Here is a 13,761-nt window from a genome sequence, read left to right as displayed (position 1 = left end):
TACTTAGGAAAAAATTCCATTTCTTTAAGGTCACTAACTTAGCAGAGGCATGCTGCTTGTAATTTAGAGGAAGATAGCTTCTGATGTTTATCAATTACTTAAATTGGAAAAACAAATAATCAGAAACATTCCTGATCTACATTATCTCTTTTTAGGGCAAAATGTACTTTTGCACATATCCATGTTTCCAGTTTATAGAAAATTGTTAGAGAAAGAGTATAGCGGTCATAATATTTTTTTTTATTCCAAAGGAAGACAATAGCCGGAAAAGTACAAAAATGACAAAATCACAGCATTTTAAGTCTTTTAACTTTAATCATTGGAAGGTAGAATTGCCTGTCAAATACCAGTGTGGCGCTTGCTATTTCCTGCCTGCCAAGTTTCATCAGTAACAACCGTCTCATAAATGCATTTATGAGTCTGATTTTTAGCAGGTAAATATATTGTGCTTTAGGAAGAAGAAAATCTACAGAAAATAAGCTTTTCTGACAATCTTTGAAGCTTTGAATACTGACTTTGAGAAGAACTATTTTGCTTTCTTTACAACAGTTGACATTTTGGTTTTGTTTAGCTCGGCCTCGCAATTAAACAAAGAGGTAGAAAAGAAGTGAAAGGATGTCACCAGTTATTTTGAAATGCAAAGAATAATCACATTTGCAGATGCTTCCGTGCTAGAAACTCTATGAAACCTTATCCTTAGAGAACTTTTCTGAGAGGACAGCATGAGATGGGATGTGTCTGTATAAAATGTAGCCCTTTGAGGATGGGACTGAATCTTGCTCAGACACCACTGGCCAAGGAAGGTGGTAGTACAGTCAGTTTAGGTGAAAGACAGGGATGTTCTAATTCGACTTTATAACAACCACAAGTGTTAATTGGCACTGACTGAATCCACACTATAGATTCAACATGCATATGCACTTGTATTTGCATAAACACACACAACAAAACTTCAAGTCCTACACTACGTTTCTTCTCCAATCTTTTCTCAGCAAAATTCCAGCAAATCCCTTCGCCAGAGGAGGCCCTGGGATGGCCTCTGCTTGCTTTTGTCCCTTTGTCTTCCATGACCTTGCTCTGCGTGGCAGGTCACTTGTCCAGCGGCCAGCTTGGAGTGGGCATTCCCAGGAGTGGGGTCTTGATTCTCCCTGAAGAAAGTGCTCAGTCCCTCTCCTGGCACATGCCCCAAATACCCTCTGGAAGTATTTCTGAATTTGAAGGGCAGCTCTTCTTACTTTGCTACTGGACAGGTCTAGGTGGTACTGGAAATGAAGGTCGTTGGGCAAGGTCATCTCTAAATGCCACTTGTCTGCCTGTTGGCCACAGCTCCTCTTTCTGCTCTGAAAGCAGCAATGGAAGAAGTTATAGGACTCGCCATTGATTTGGGAGGGAGATGAAAGCCTTGCAGATTGCCTGCTGCCTGAACACTGGAGGTCAACTCTACAAACCTCTATGGCCCTCTGTAGCTGTCTACACTGCACAGTCAGACTCCGTGTCCTTGAGCCGCCTCCTGGCTTTAATTGTTGAAACATCCATGCCTGTTGAATAAGAGCCTTTTGAACACGTTTATTGGGCTTCCTTACTCGGTACCTTTTAACAAGTAGAAGAATGGAATTCCTAACATAGAGTCCATATCTGGAACCAAATTGTGATTAAGATAAGGACAAGCTGTGGCCACAAAGGATGTGCACATTTGAACCATTCCATTGTCTATCTTGTATGGGTGGTGGAGTTGAAGTTATTTTCTACTTTATTCCTCAGAGACCCCTGTCTCACTCACTTGCCCACCAATTCAACATTCTGCATTTTCACTTGCTGTCAACCACATGAATTTTAAATGCTTTGCTCTTCAAATTAATGTGTATCCTCAAAAGTGCTTTTTTCCCTCCATTTACTTATTCTTGATTTTAAAGGTGTGCTTCAGGTATGCATATATGGAAAGCTTAAAGTAAATCAATCTATCAGAAAACCCAATGACAACAAGGCAACCAAGAATAAAGGAAACATACATAGTGTATACTTTTCTTCCTCTTTGCTCTCTGAGTCTCTGCTAAACAACAGTAAATTTTCTACAGCAGGAGGTTCTGCAACCTTAGTCTAGAGATTTAAACAATACATAGTAGGACAGTTAGAAAGATGGGGGATCATTGGGGCAGAACCAACACAGGACTTATGGGTCAAACTTTTAGCTACAATACTTGGTTTGAAATTCATTGTGCAGAATATTGATTTGGGGCCTCTAAATTAATTTAACTTATAAATCATAAAGTCCTGTGTCTCATCAACTCTATAATAATGTAACCATTTTTTAAAAAGCCAGAACCTTAATTTCATATGCTTGAGCCTAGGTATATTATTAATTATCTTGAACTTACATCTCAAATTTTAATTAATAGTTTTTAACATTGTTTCATAGTTTTCATAAAGAAGGTCCATAATAAATTAACAAGGAAGCAAGTTGCCAAATTAATTCAACCAGGATTAATAAAAATATGCAGGAGCATTTTAATGATACCGATAATTATAACAATAATGAACATCTATTGACAGACAAAAGCTACAATGTCAAAGCATTTATTATATTACAGTCACTCATCTAAGCATTTTATATGAATGAATAATTCTCCACAACTATACCACAATATATTTTTATCACCGTCTTTAGTTTATAGGTGAGAAAGTGCAAGATTTGAGAGGTTAAGTTGCTTGCATAAAGATTGCCTGACAACACTACACTATAGCATTCTGCAGTAGCAGGAAAAGATTTCTGAACTGTTGAATTTAATTGAGACAGTGGGGCTCCTTTCCTTTCTGGCTAGAGGTTCTTTGTTCTTTAAGACAATCCTGTTTGGACCAATGATCTCTCTTGGTTCTCTCAGCTCCTGAAGTCCAGGATTCCACTGAGTCTGGGCTCTTGTGTCTGCTTCATATACTCTAAATATTTAAACTAGAAAAGGATGTCTGCATCCAAAATTAAACAATGGATGGGGAGGAGAGTACAATGTACACATGGATGCTATCAGGGTGTATCTGCCAACAAACCCTCTCAATTATCACATTAATTTGCTACCTAACTATTTCAAGGCATATAAAGGCGTATTTGGATTCAGTAGTTTGGGCTAAACCTACGTTCCAAATAATATTCCATTGAATACCTGTTTATGTATTTGAAAGGGGAGGTCAAAATTAGGGATCAGGAATAGATTTGAATGCCTGTAACTTTTATGTCTTGACCCGGTTATGGCTCAGACAAAAAAAAAAAAAAAAAAAAAAAATCTAGTCCAACAATCTCCTTCCATGTGTTTATTCATCCTGCTTGGGTTAATTAATCAGATTAAATGAAATCATGTCATTGGAGTATTCAGACCAGTAACTGGCAGGTGATATGTTCTCAGCAAATGCTACCTGCTGCCATATTATTTTTGTTAGTAGTAGTAGTCATAGTATTCTCCCTTTCACAGATGTGTAAGGCACCTTTGCTTAAAATGTGCATATGCCTCCATTTTACAGTGCATAGAAAATTGTGGATGAGAAAAATGTCTGAGATAGAAAAGTAAGAGACACGTGCACCATCCTACACTTGTTGTTATTTTACCTTATGGTTAAGATGGCCCCTGTGGACGGAGTGCAGACGTCACGATCACCTTCCTCCCCTGTGGACATCCAAGAGGAACCCCTGGATAGCCTCAGGGTTAAGGGCCATGGAGGAACCTTCCAGAGTTAGCGGACGTGGCAGGCAAGCTGCCGAAGGTCAGAGTGAAGGGCATGTTGATTAAGAGAAAAATATAAGAGAAGGGGCTTCCTGGGGTGTTGGTGAATATGTCCATGTGTCAGTTCTACTCAACAAGGTTCTTGAGGCCGTGGTGAATGTGCATGGTGTTGGCAAAGGGAATGTCATTTTCATTTGTATGTGCTCAGCTTTGTAGGGGTAAAAGACAATTCAAGTCCATCAGCTGATGAATGGATAACCAAAATGTGGTCTGTCCATACAGTGGACTATTATTTGGCCATAAAAACAGATGAAGCCTGATCTATGCCACAAAATGAATGAAGCGTAAAGACTTTATGCTAAGTGAAAGGATCAGATGCAGAAGGACAAATATTATATGAGTCCACTTCAATGAAATATCTGGAATAAGCAAATCCATGGAGACAGTAAATGAGAGGTCACCAGAGGCTGGGGGAAGAGGGATGAGAACTTACTGATTAACGGGTACAGAGTTTCTCATTGAGGGGGATGGAAAAGTTCTAGAACTAGATAATGGTGCCAGTGAAATAACATTGTGAATGGGTTTAATGCCACTGAATTATACAATTAAAATGATTAAAATGGGAAAACTTATGGTATAAATGTTTTTCCACAATAAAATAAAATGTAAAAAAAATAATGTAAATAGTCCAAAAATAAAAAGAATATGAGCTGGCTGGTGGGACATTATAATAAGGAGAATTCTGAAGCAATTTGTTGTCTTAATAGTTGCTCATGGTCTCTGGCTATTTTCTGTTCAAAGACCAGCTTAAATGGAAAGTTTAATGTTGCCCTTCAGTCGGGTGTAGCTGGAAAAATGCTGGCTTTTTCCAGGTCCCTGAATTAGCTCTTATTGTAGAAACTGTCCCTTGGACATGAGTGACCTCATGCTCCACGGCAAATCCTGGGAAATGAGAATCACATCAGCTGAGGACCATTCCAAACGGCACAGGGCTGCGCCAGCATGGCCAACCCTGAGTTTCTACGAGAGGGAAAGTTCCCCTCCAGGAAATGCATTTGCTTGTCTGGATCGAGAGTGGGAAGATCAGCTGCTCACTCTGAACTCTGCCCTTTGGGATGGTTTCCCGCCACTGTGGGAGCTGGGCCCTCAGGAGGTCAGCAGGGGCCACAGTCCTGGACCCCTAGTGGCTTCCTCCTCCTCGCGGGCTTTCCGCCTCTGGATTCTCTCCCAGATACTCATGTGTGATTCCATTGAACAGATACCATGAATCCCTTCTTGCATGCATCTGTTTGCCTCATTTATGCAGGAAAACACTGGCTCGCTCCAGATGAGTGAGAACTAGCCAGAGTTATTCAAATTATTTCCAGTAAAAACAACACCCTGAAAAAAAAATAAGATAAACAAGTTATTGTTAATACAAGAAGAAAGCTGAGTAGAGCAACGATTGCATCCCAGATGGTGAGAGCAGATGTAAGTGCAGGGGATAAATCACACATTGCAACTATGATGAGGGCGACGATGGGTTTAATGGAGGAAATCACAACATTGTCATACAAGCAGGAACAACACAAAATAAGGATGGATTTCCAGGAAATTATATGAACTCAGATAGGTAGTAAGCAAAGGTGGGGGCAAACAGCAAATGAAGGAGTCATTTAGTGACACTGGAAATCCTAATGATCTTGTGTTTACTGACTCTGTATAATAGTTGCATGTTAAATTGTCTGAAACTCTAGCCAAACCTCTTTATCAGAGCCAGTCTCGTCTGTAGAATGCCAACCATCTCCTTTACTATAAGTCAACATTAAACCTTTGGTCATACATAACCTTCCTTCTCACCGTGTTCCTCAGATTACCACCATCTGCCTCAGATGGGTGCTCTGAGATATGCATGTTCTCATCCCCACCTCATATTTACTGAGTGACATTCTTCATCTTAATGCAGTCCCCACGTGGTTAGGACCCTCATTAAAATTTGATAAACACACATATATATATGTATATATACACACACACATATATACTTATACACACATACATACACACACACATACATGTATATATATAATGAATGCCCTACAGAACCTATATTCTAAATACCAGGTTATGATTATTAGTTTGGGTCAGTCAGCATTATGAAAATAATTGCATAAATCAATGTATGAATCAGTCTAATTGATTCCTTACTATTGCCTTTGCTTACATTTCCATAGAGGCTTGCAAAATTTTTAGGGATATCTTCTAAAAAATGTTTAGAGTGAAGTTTTTTTTTGACTTAGGAGATGCGGAAGTATGTAATGTAATTAAAAGGATGAGACCAGAATTAATGGATGTGGTGGACCTGACTGGATAGAAAACAAACAAGGTCTGACAGTGGGCACATGGGTGACATTTCACCCCTTGCTGTTGGGGAAGAATTTATCCTGTAACTAAAGATCTTCAAAGAGGAGGCTTCCATGGCTCCTCTATCGTCTGTCGTCGGCGTGTGCTTTCACGTGACATGAATTGTTCATGACAGAGTTTGAGCCACTGTTGTCTTACACAGCCATCTCTGGAGATGGAGGCCATCCTCCTCTCTTCACTCAGGACATGGAAATGCGTGGGGAGGTTCCCCTCTTGCTTCCAGGTCCTTCATTGCTGAAACCACCCTGCAAGAGATCTGCCCCAATGCCTTCTTTAGATCTTGCTGTCCACGTGGCATTTGTCTAAATTGAGCTCTGGACTGCATCACGTGCAAGAGCTGTAGTAGATCCAAGTCTAGTGAGGCAAAACACCCCATCTTCTTAACCATTACAATATTCTGCTTGTGTCTCTGTAAAACTATCCCCAAACCAAATAACAAATGAAAAGCCATGATAAACAACACCAAACAAACACAATCCTAAAACCCAGCACATCACTTTTTTTAAAAATTTTTAACTTTATTTATTGAAAAATTTAAAAAACAAACACACATTTTAAACAAAACAAAGCACAGGATTAAGAAAAACAAATAACCCAAAATAACTACTTTGCTTCCAACATGTTCCTACCATACCTCAAGAAAATTAATAAACCATATCCAAACAAAGGAATAAGAAAAACAAATAATCTAAAATAACTGCACTGCTTCCCACATGTTCCTACCATACCCCCCAAAAATTAACAAACCATAGTCGTTCCGGAGTGTTCCCATAACGTTAAGATTACCCTCCATAACTTATTTGTTCTTATTATTGTTCCCCCTTCACTCGTTAGGTCCCCTACATTCTACAATATAAAACATTTATTTTACATTTTTCACAGAGTTCACATTGGTGGTAACATACAATATCTCTCTTTTTGTGCCTGGCTTTTTTCACTCAGCGTTATATCTTCAAGGTTCATCCGTGTTGTCATAGGTTTCACAACCTCGTTCCTTCTTACTGCCGTGTAGTATTCCATCGTCTGTATATACCACATTTTGTTTATCCACTCGTCTGTTGAAGGACATTTGGGTTGTTTCCATTGAAGTGGGCTCCCTCCCCTTAATCTGTAACAAGAGAGTCCCCTTCCCCCTCAACCGGTAATGACTGCAAAGTAAACATTAAAGCCCTGAGAGGAAGGGAGTGAAACTGTGCCGTTTTAGGGAGTGAGACTTGCGGATGTCTGCATTAGCCAAGCGTAACCGTTCCAATAATTAACCATTGCACCAGCCTTGAGAAAATTTCTCAAGGTTGCTAAAGATCTTAAGCACCCATTAATTAACCGCCAACTCTGCTTTTGTCAAAGTAGCTTGCTTGCATTTTCAGGATGTGATTTCTGCCTATATAAGTCTCAAGCACTCTCCGGTCGAGCTGCTGCTGCTTACTGAACTCCCTGCGTGGAGTGACAGGCAGCAGCCGCCAGCTAGCTGACTAATAAAGGCTCTTTAAATTCCGTTTGGCTGTCTTGTACCTTAACTCGCGGGCACCGTAACACCATCTCTTGGCAATTGTGAATAATGCTGCTATGAACATTGGTGTGCAAATATCTGTTCATGTCACTGCTTTCAGATCTTCTGGGTATATACTGAGAAGTGAAGTTGTCGGATTGGAGGGTAACTCGATAGGTAGTTTTCTGAGAAACTGCCAGTCTGTCCTCCAGAGTGGCTGAACCACTACACAGCCCCACCAGCAATCCCAGCACATCACTTTTGTATCCCAACCAGCTTATGGCAGACAGATAAATAATACAAATTTGGGGATTTTTTTTTTGGTCATATACTATTTTTTTTCTTCTATGAGTAAGCTTTTGAAATTGATTTTATACTATAGATGGACTGCTTGCTTTCAAATGTCACATCTCTGGATCTTTGGAGCTTGAAATGAATGGTGAAGATCAGAATGGAAGTTCTAGAGATCATGATCATGAGATTCACGTACATGAATGGGCATTGCCTGTAACTGGGACAATAGGTCTTCTCTGCGTGCAGTGACAGATATGGCCTGAGGTAGGGGATGGTGGCTGGGCCTCTTAATCCCACATAAGCTAGCAAACAATTGCCTTTCTAGCGCCGGTGACAGCAGAATCTCTCAAGAAATGGTTCCGGGGAGATTACGTGCTCCCTACAAGAGTTTCAGGGGAAATATTTAGGGCTTCTGTGTTTTCCCTAGAGTTACAGTGAGTAGGTGGAAATTCTCAATTATTCCTGGTAGGTGGCTGCTTAAGACAAGGGTATATTTTTCTTTAATGGGCCTGATGCTTCCAAGAATGTAGTTTACTTTGCAGCATTTTGCTCCAGGGTTTTGTCCGAGTCTGCTTTCCTCCTGGAGGAGAAGGCACAATTAAGTTAATTGGAATCACAAGGCTTTCTGGAACTCGGAGCTAAGGTGCACTGACCTCTTCCTGGGGGGAGGGGTGGACTGAAGTGATTTACACACAATTTCCTCATTTGTTCTTGGCCTCTTGGTACCAGGTTCCCTTATCACCTCTGACTCCGAGGCAGGAATCCGGTGAGCTAGTGGGGGGCACAGGGTTCAGGCCGGATCTGTTTAAACCAGGATGTAGAAGCCAGAACATATGCAAGTATATTCTGTGTGATTTCACCTCTCTCAGGTAAGGACTGGAATTTTGCCCGTATGTTTGAAACCCTTCTGTGAAACCCATCACGGGGACCAACTCTTAAAAGTGACTTAACGCTTGTTGGTGGACTGAATAAATTGAATGAACAACCCATCTAGGAGGAAGGAGCCAGATTGTCATGTTCCTAAATTCTTTGGTTTAGGATTATAAAAGACTGGTCAAGAAATACTCATTTTTGATAAGCTCTCTCTTGTTTCCAGTTAAATAACAAAGTCCTCTTGAAAATGGCTTATTTTCTGTATTTGTTTTATTGGAGGAACCATGTGAGGAGTTTGGAAACAAAGCATTTCATTTATAAGCTATCCTGCAGCCCACAATTGGTAATTCAAAACTATCATCCTGTATAAATTGGTATCATTATACCTTGAGAGGCTTACTGAAAAAATAATATTTGCAGACCTATGACTTGCAATATATTACTTTGAAGGAAAGAATAATACAGCAGTGTTTGTTCCCAGGGGAGATTTCTGTTCAGAATTTTTAGGAGAGAAATATGTTAGACCTTTATAAGATCAATCTTATGAAAAATTAAATGTTTAATGGGCTCTGGGCCTTACAAATGAGATTCTGGTTTAAGACCTACACGGTGTGAGAATCAGAGTGTGTCTTTCAGGAAAGAAAGGACTAAAAGGAAATCAGAAATCTAGCAACAGTCCCATCCAGTATCCTAGCATTTGCACGTGCCTGGTGGTTTCGGCTAGTTTCTCTGGTATTAATTCCATGCCAGTTGTAGATGGCACCTTTGATGAAGATTATAATTAGAATTATAACTGTAGGCAACGAATGAGAAAAATTGAGGGAAACAAGGTAAGTAGCTTACCGTGGTTGTTTGCAATATTGGCATTTGGGAGACATGTCCAGGGAGGTGTGATACGATGGAAGAGGATGCGGTGTATTTTAGTAGAAGGATTCTGTACAGTAAATGCAGCTGCAGATTGGTCTGAAGATGCACATAGCCTAAAGGGAAACTGTAAATAGCAAACAGAGCTGACTTGAACAAAGGAGATGAGCCATCAGCGAAGCTTTGGGGGTAAGAACTGCCCCCACTCTCTGTCCTACCCCAGCCTTTAGCACGCTGCCTGTGTGCAACAGGTGCTTCCCAAACAAGTGTCAAATGGATGAAGCAAGGGGAAGACCGGGAGTCAAAATAGCATTGAAAAGGCATGTGTTGTGTAAAAAGGCATTTGTTCACGGCATTTTCTTCATGCTAAGAGACATCTAAATCCAAGTACAGGTGAATTTTATCTGAAATGGAGATGTATGATAGTGTGCCCTTTTGCAAAATACTGATTTCAAGACAAGTAAATAAAGCACTCAAGCCTGTGCTACCTGCCTGGTGCGTATTACTTTACATAGAAATTGTTATATGAGCAAAAGGGGGTGTTTGTCTTTTAAAGGATAAGTGGAGGTCTTATGACTTCCTTGCTTCCTTTAATTCCAAGTATCTAAACTAATTGCCCTTTTCAAGGTAACCTGGCGTAAATGAGCAGCAGAGCCAAATACCCCAAGCCCCAGAGCACAGGTGGTTTGCTTCATGTACAAAATAACACGGCAAGCACACCTGCCACATCGTGATCGATTGTGGCAGACGAGTCATTGAAGAGGTCCTCCTTGGTTCTGAGTAGACATTTACTTGTATGTGTGGATTCTAGAAATGTTTCTCATTTAAGTTCAAAAGTGAGAATATTCTCACCTGGGGCATTTTCAATCAGATAGCAATAACACAGCTTATAACAAATGACCTGGCTGTATTGTTTTTGCATCAGAAATCATCTCTACCACCTCCCTGGGAGATGAACTTTTCAGTCCTTCTCGCCCGTTTCTGGGTCCGGTGGATGAGGAGTGCCACCTGTGCAGAGAAGCCCATTCCCCCACGGGCAGGGCTCACCTGCTGGGTAGGCTGCCCCTACAATGAGATTTCTTTTTTCTAAGACAGAGTCTGTCCAACTAAGTTGGGCAGTGTTTGAGAGGGTGGGGTTTGGAGTCGGATTTTACTCTTACTTTCTGCCTCTATGACCCATGACCTTGAGCAAGTTGTTTAACTTTTCAGAACAGTGTTGCTCGCATCTGTGAAATGAAGCGAGGCTGTTTACTCCTAGGGGTCAACTTCCTTTCCAGGCTGGAAAGCGCACAGGTGATGGTAGCAGTGATTATTGCGACCATTGTTGATTTGGGGCTGGTATTCAATGTTAGGGTTCGGGAAAGAAGATGAGGACAAAAAAAGTGTGAGGGATTTTGATAGTTGCAGATGGGCTGTTTCAGATTTGGGTCTCTTCTGTAAGAATTTAAAAAGGATATTCATCCTATCTTTTAGACGTATTTGTTCACATAAGAGGAGACTGGAGGTGTAATTTCCTTGTTCAATGAGGAGCCACAGGAGACTTGGTTGTAGCCTGAGTACTGTAGCTGGCTGGTGGGCTCGTCTTCTGCTGCCTGCCTTTGAGTGGCTCGTGATCTATGAGCCAGATGCTTCTGGAAGACTTTTTCAGCTCTCTCTAAACAATCATTCCATGATGCCCAGAATTTTAAAAGATGCTTCTTGGACACCGAGGCCAAGGCCTGAGTTTTCCTGGTGTCTATGCCAAGAGTCCTACCCAATCAAACAGTCCTGATGACATGACATCCGCTGTTGGGATCAGCATGGGGAAAGTGCCAGTGTTTGAAAGCATTCCCTCCTGTGTCAAGAAACTAACCAACAAGTCGATGAGGGTGAACATCTCCATTTCCTTGGTGAAGATTGAACTGTTTCTAACTTGGTTGTTTCCTCCCTTTCAGGGCAGGTCTTAAATGCCCTAGATGAGATGAGACTGGCCAACGATACCCTCGTATACTTTACAGCGGACCAAGGGGCACACGTGGAAGAGGTGACTTCCAAAGGAGAAATGCATGGAGGAAGCAACGGGATCTATAAAGGTGAGACATGCTGATGTTTACAAACCCTGTCCTCCCAGCTCACGCACTGGCCCAAACGGCCATGTCCCTGGGCATCCCCAAGGAACTTCAAAGCACACGTTCTATGTCAAGACGTTAGAATGAGGGCGCTTTCCCTCAAATGTCAATACAATCCCATAGTGGGTAACTGATAAAAACAAGAGCCCCTCTCCCTGTTGTATTAGGCTCCCATTGCTGCTGTAAAAAATACCCCCACTTAGTGGCTTAAAACAACACAAGTGTATTATCTTACCCTTTTGGAGGGAGGAAGTCCAAAATGGTCTCACTGGCTAAAATCAAGGTGTGGGAAGGACTGTGTTCCTTCTGAGAATCTATTGCTTGGCCTCTTTCAACTTCTAGAAGTTGCTCATTTTCCTAGGCTTGTACTAACTTCCTCCATCTTCAAAACCAGTCACTTGGCATCTTCCATTCTCTGTCTCTCTCTCACACCTCTGCTTCCATTGTCACATCTCCTTCTCTAAGTTTCCTCCTTCCCTCTTAGAAGGACCCTTGTGATCACATCAGGCCCACTCAGATAACCCAAGATAACCTCCCCATCTCAAGATCCTTAATTTATTCACCTCTGCAAAGTTCCTTTTGCCCGTAATGCAACATATTCACAGACTGTGGGGATGAGGTGGTGGACATCTCGGGATTGGTGGCAGCATTATTCTACGAAGCACACCCTACAACAGATGGCCTTCTGAGCTGATGTTTCATCACGTGGCACAGGGTCCTTCTAGGCTGGCTGTCACCACCCCATGAGTTCCTTGAGAGTGGACATCACCCCTTACAGTTATCTTTATGTCAACCACAGAGCCAGACATGCAGTACATTCTAAATACTTCCAACTAAATTAAGGGATGAAAGCATCCCATATTATCCTTTCACATCTTTTTTGGGGGGGGGGGGGTTAAATTGTGCCCTCCAGAGCTGATGCTTCATTCTTTGCTCAGCACTGGGGACCTTAGATAAGACCTAGCTACTGCCCCCACGGAGCCCCCACAGTGTACACGTGGGAACACAAGACTTAAGCTTAAGAAAGCTACGTATGCAGCGCCGTGGTTCTGCAGTGTAGGGGGAGATGGCTGGCTGACGAATCCAAGGAAGCTTCTGCGGAGAGGAGTGAATGGCATTGGAATTTTGCTCTGACAGTTGGCAATTTGGAAAGATAGCTGTAAGGGTTGGACAGAGAGTGTCCACAGTGCTGAATGATGGTTAGGGAACTGGGAACGTGGGTTATCATATCATCCTAAAAGCATATCAACAGCTACTCCATGTATGCTTTGTGAGAAACATAGGGGATGTGTGAGAAATGTTTTGCTGGAGTGTTAGAAATTTCATTAATTTATGGCACTGTTTTGCTACTCTGTTGCTGAGGATTATTTTCAAATTTAGGTGAAATCAAGTTCATATTAAAACATCGTTAAAATGCAATGCCCTCCGAGAATGACATGTTCCTTCCACTCTGGGAAGTGATCAAAAACTTCTAAATGCCCAGACGTCTCATTTCCAAAGCTGTGAGTTCAAACACATGCTCCTGGCTCGTGCAAACACAAAGGAATCACTCTCCCACCAAAAGAGCAACATTTTCAGAAAAATAATGCCTTCCACTCTAAATCAAGACCTCTCAAAAACTTCTTTGTTACCTGCGTGAAGTTATTCCACAATATTTCCAGTTCATTCACGATCTCTTTCACTAATGAACTCTATGGGCTAATTTGATAAAATGACTGGGAATAAGTCATCCTTATGCAAACTCCAACAGGTTGTTCTTTTGATCACAGAAACGCTTCTTTCCTACTATAGCCTGCATTTTAAAAATAATAATTTAATATTATGGGAGTGGGGGAGCAGAGATACCACTCATTGCTTCTCTCATATTTTTTAAGGAAATGTGTTTGCAAGTTGGTTATCCTATATAGACAATTTCTGTCTTCATCAAAAGACTTGAGCAAAAAGAGAAATTGAGAGATAGTTGTAGGGTCAAATGTATATTTTCAATCAGTGTAATTCTGGTCAAATTTTAGGAGGCTTG

At 41.2% G+C, this 13,761-nt stretch overlaps 1 protein-coding gene across 5 annotated transcripts in view; it reads left to right on the top strand.

Annotated features, from left to right (window-relative positions):
* Positions 1-13,761, top strand: part of STS (steroid sulfatase) — a 646,106-nt gene that overhangs the window by 115,014 nt on the left and 517,331 nt on the right. For all 5 annotated transcript variants that reach the window (XM_037821492.1, XM_037821493.1, XM_037821494.1 and 2 more), the window contains exon 9: positions 11,568-11,705. In XM_037821492.1, the coding sequence (XP_037677420.1) occupies positions 11,568-11,705 (138 nt within the window). The remainder of the gene's footprint in view (positions 1-11,567; positions 11,706-13,761) is intronic.

This window comes from Choloepus didactylus, chromosome X (genome assembly GCF_015220235.1).
Source record: "Choloepus didactylus isolate mChoDid1 chromosome X, mChoDid1.pri, whole genome shotgun sequence".
Taxonomy (NCBI): Eukaryota; Metazoa; Chordata; class Mammalia; order Pilosa; family Megalonychidae; genus Choloepus; species Choloepus didactylus.
This window is presented reverse-complemented; position numbering and strand designations above follow the sequence as displayed.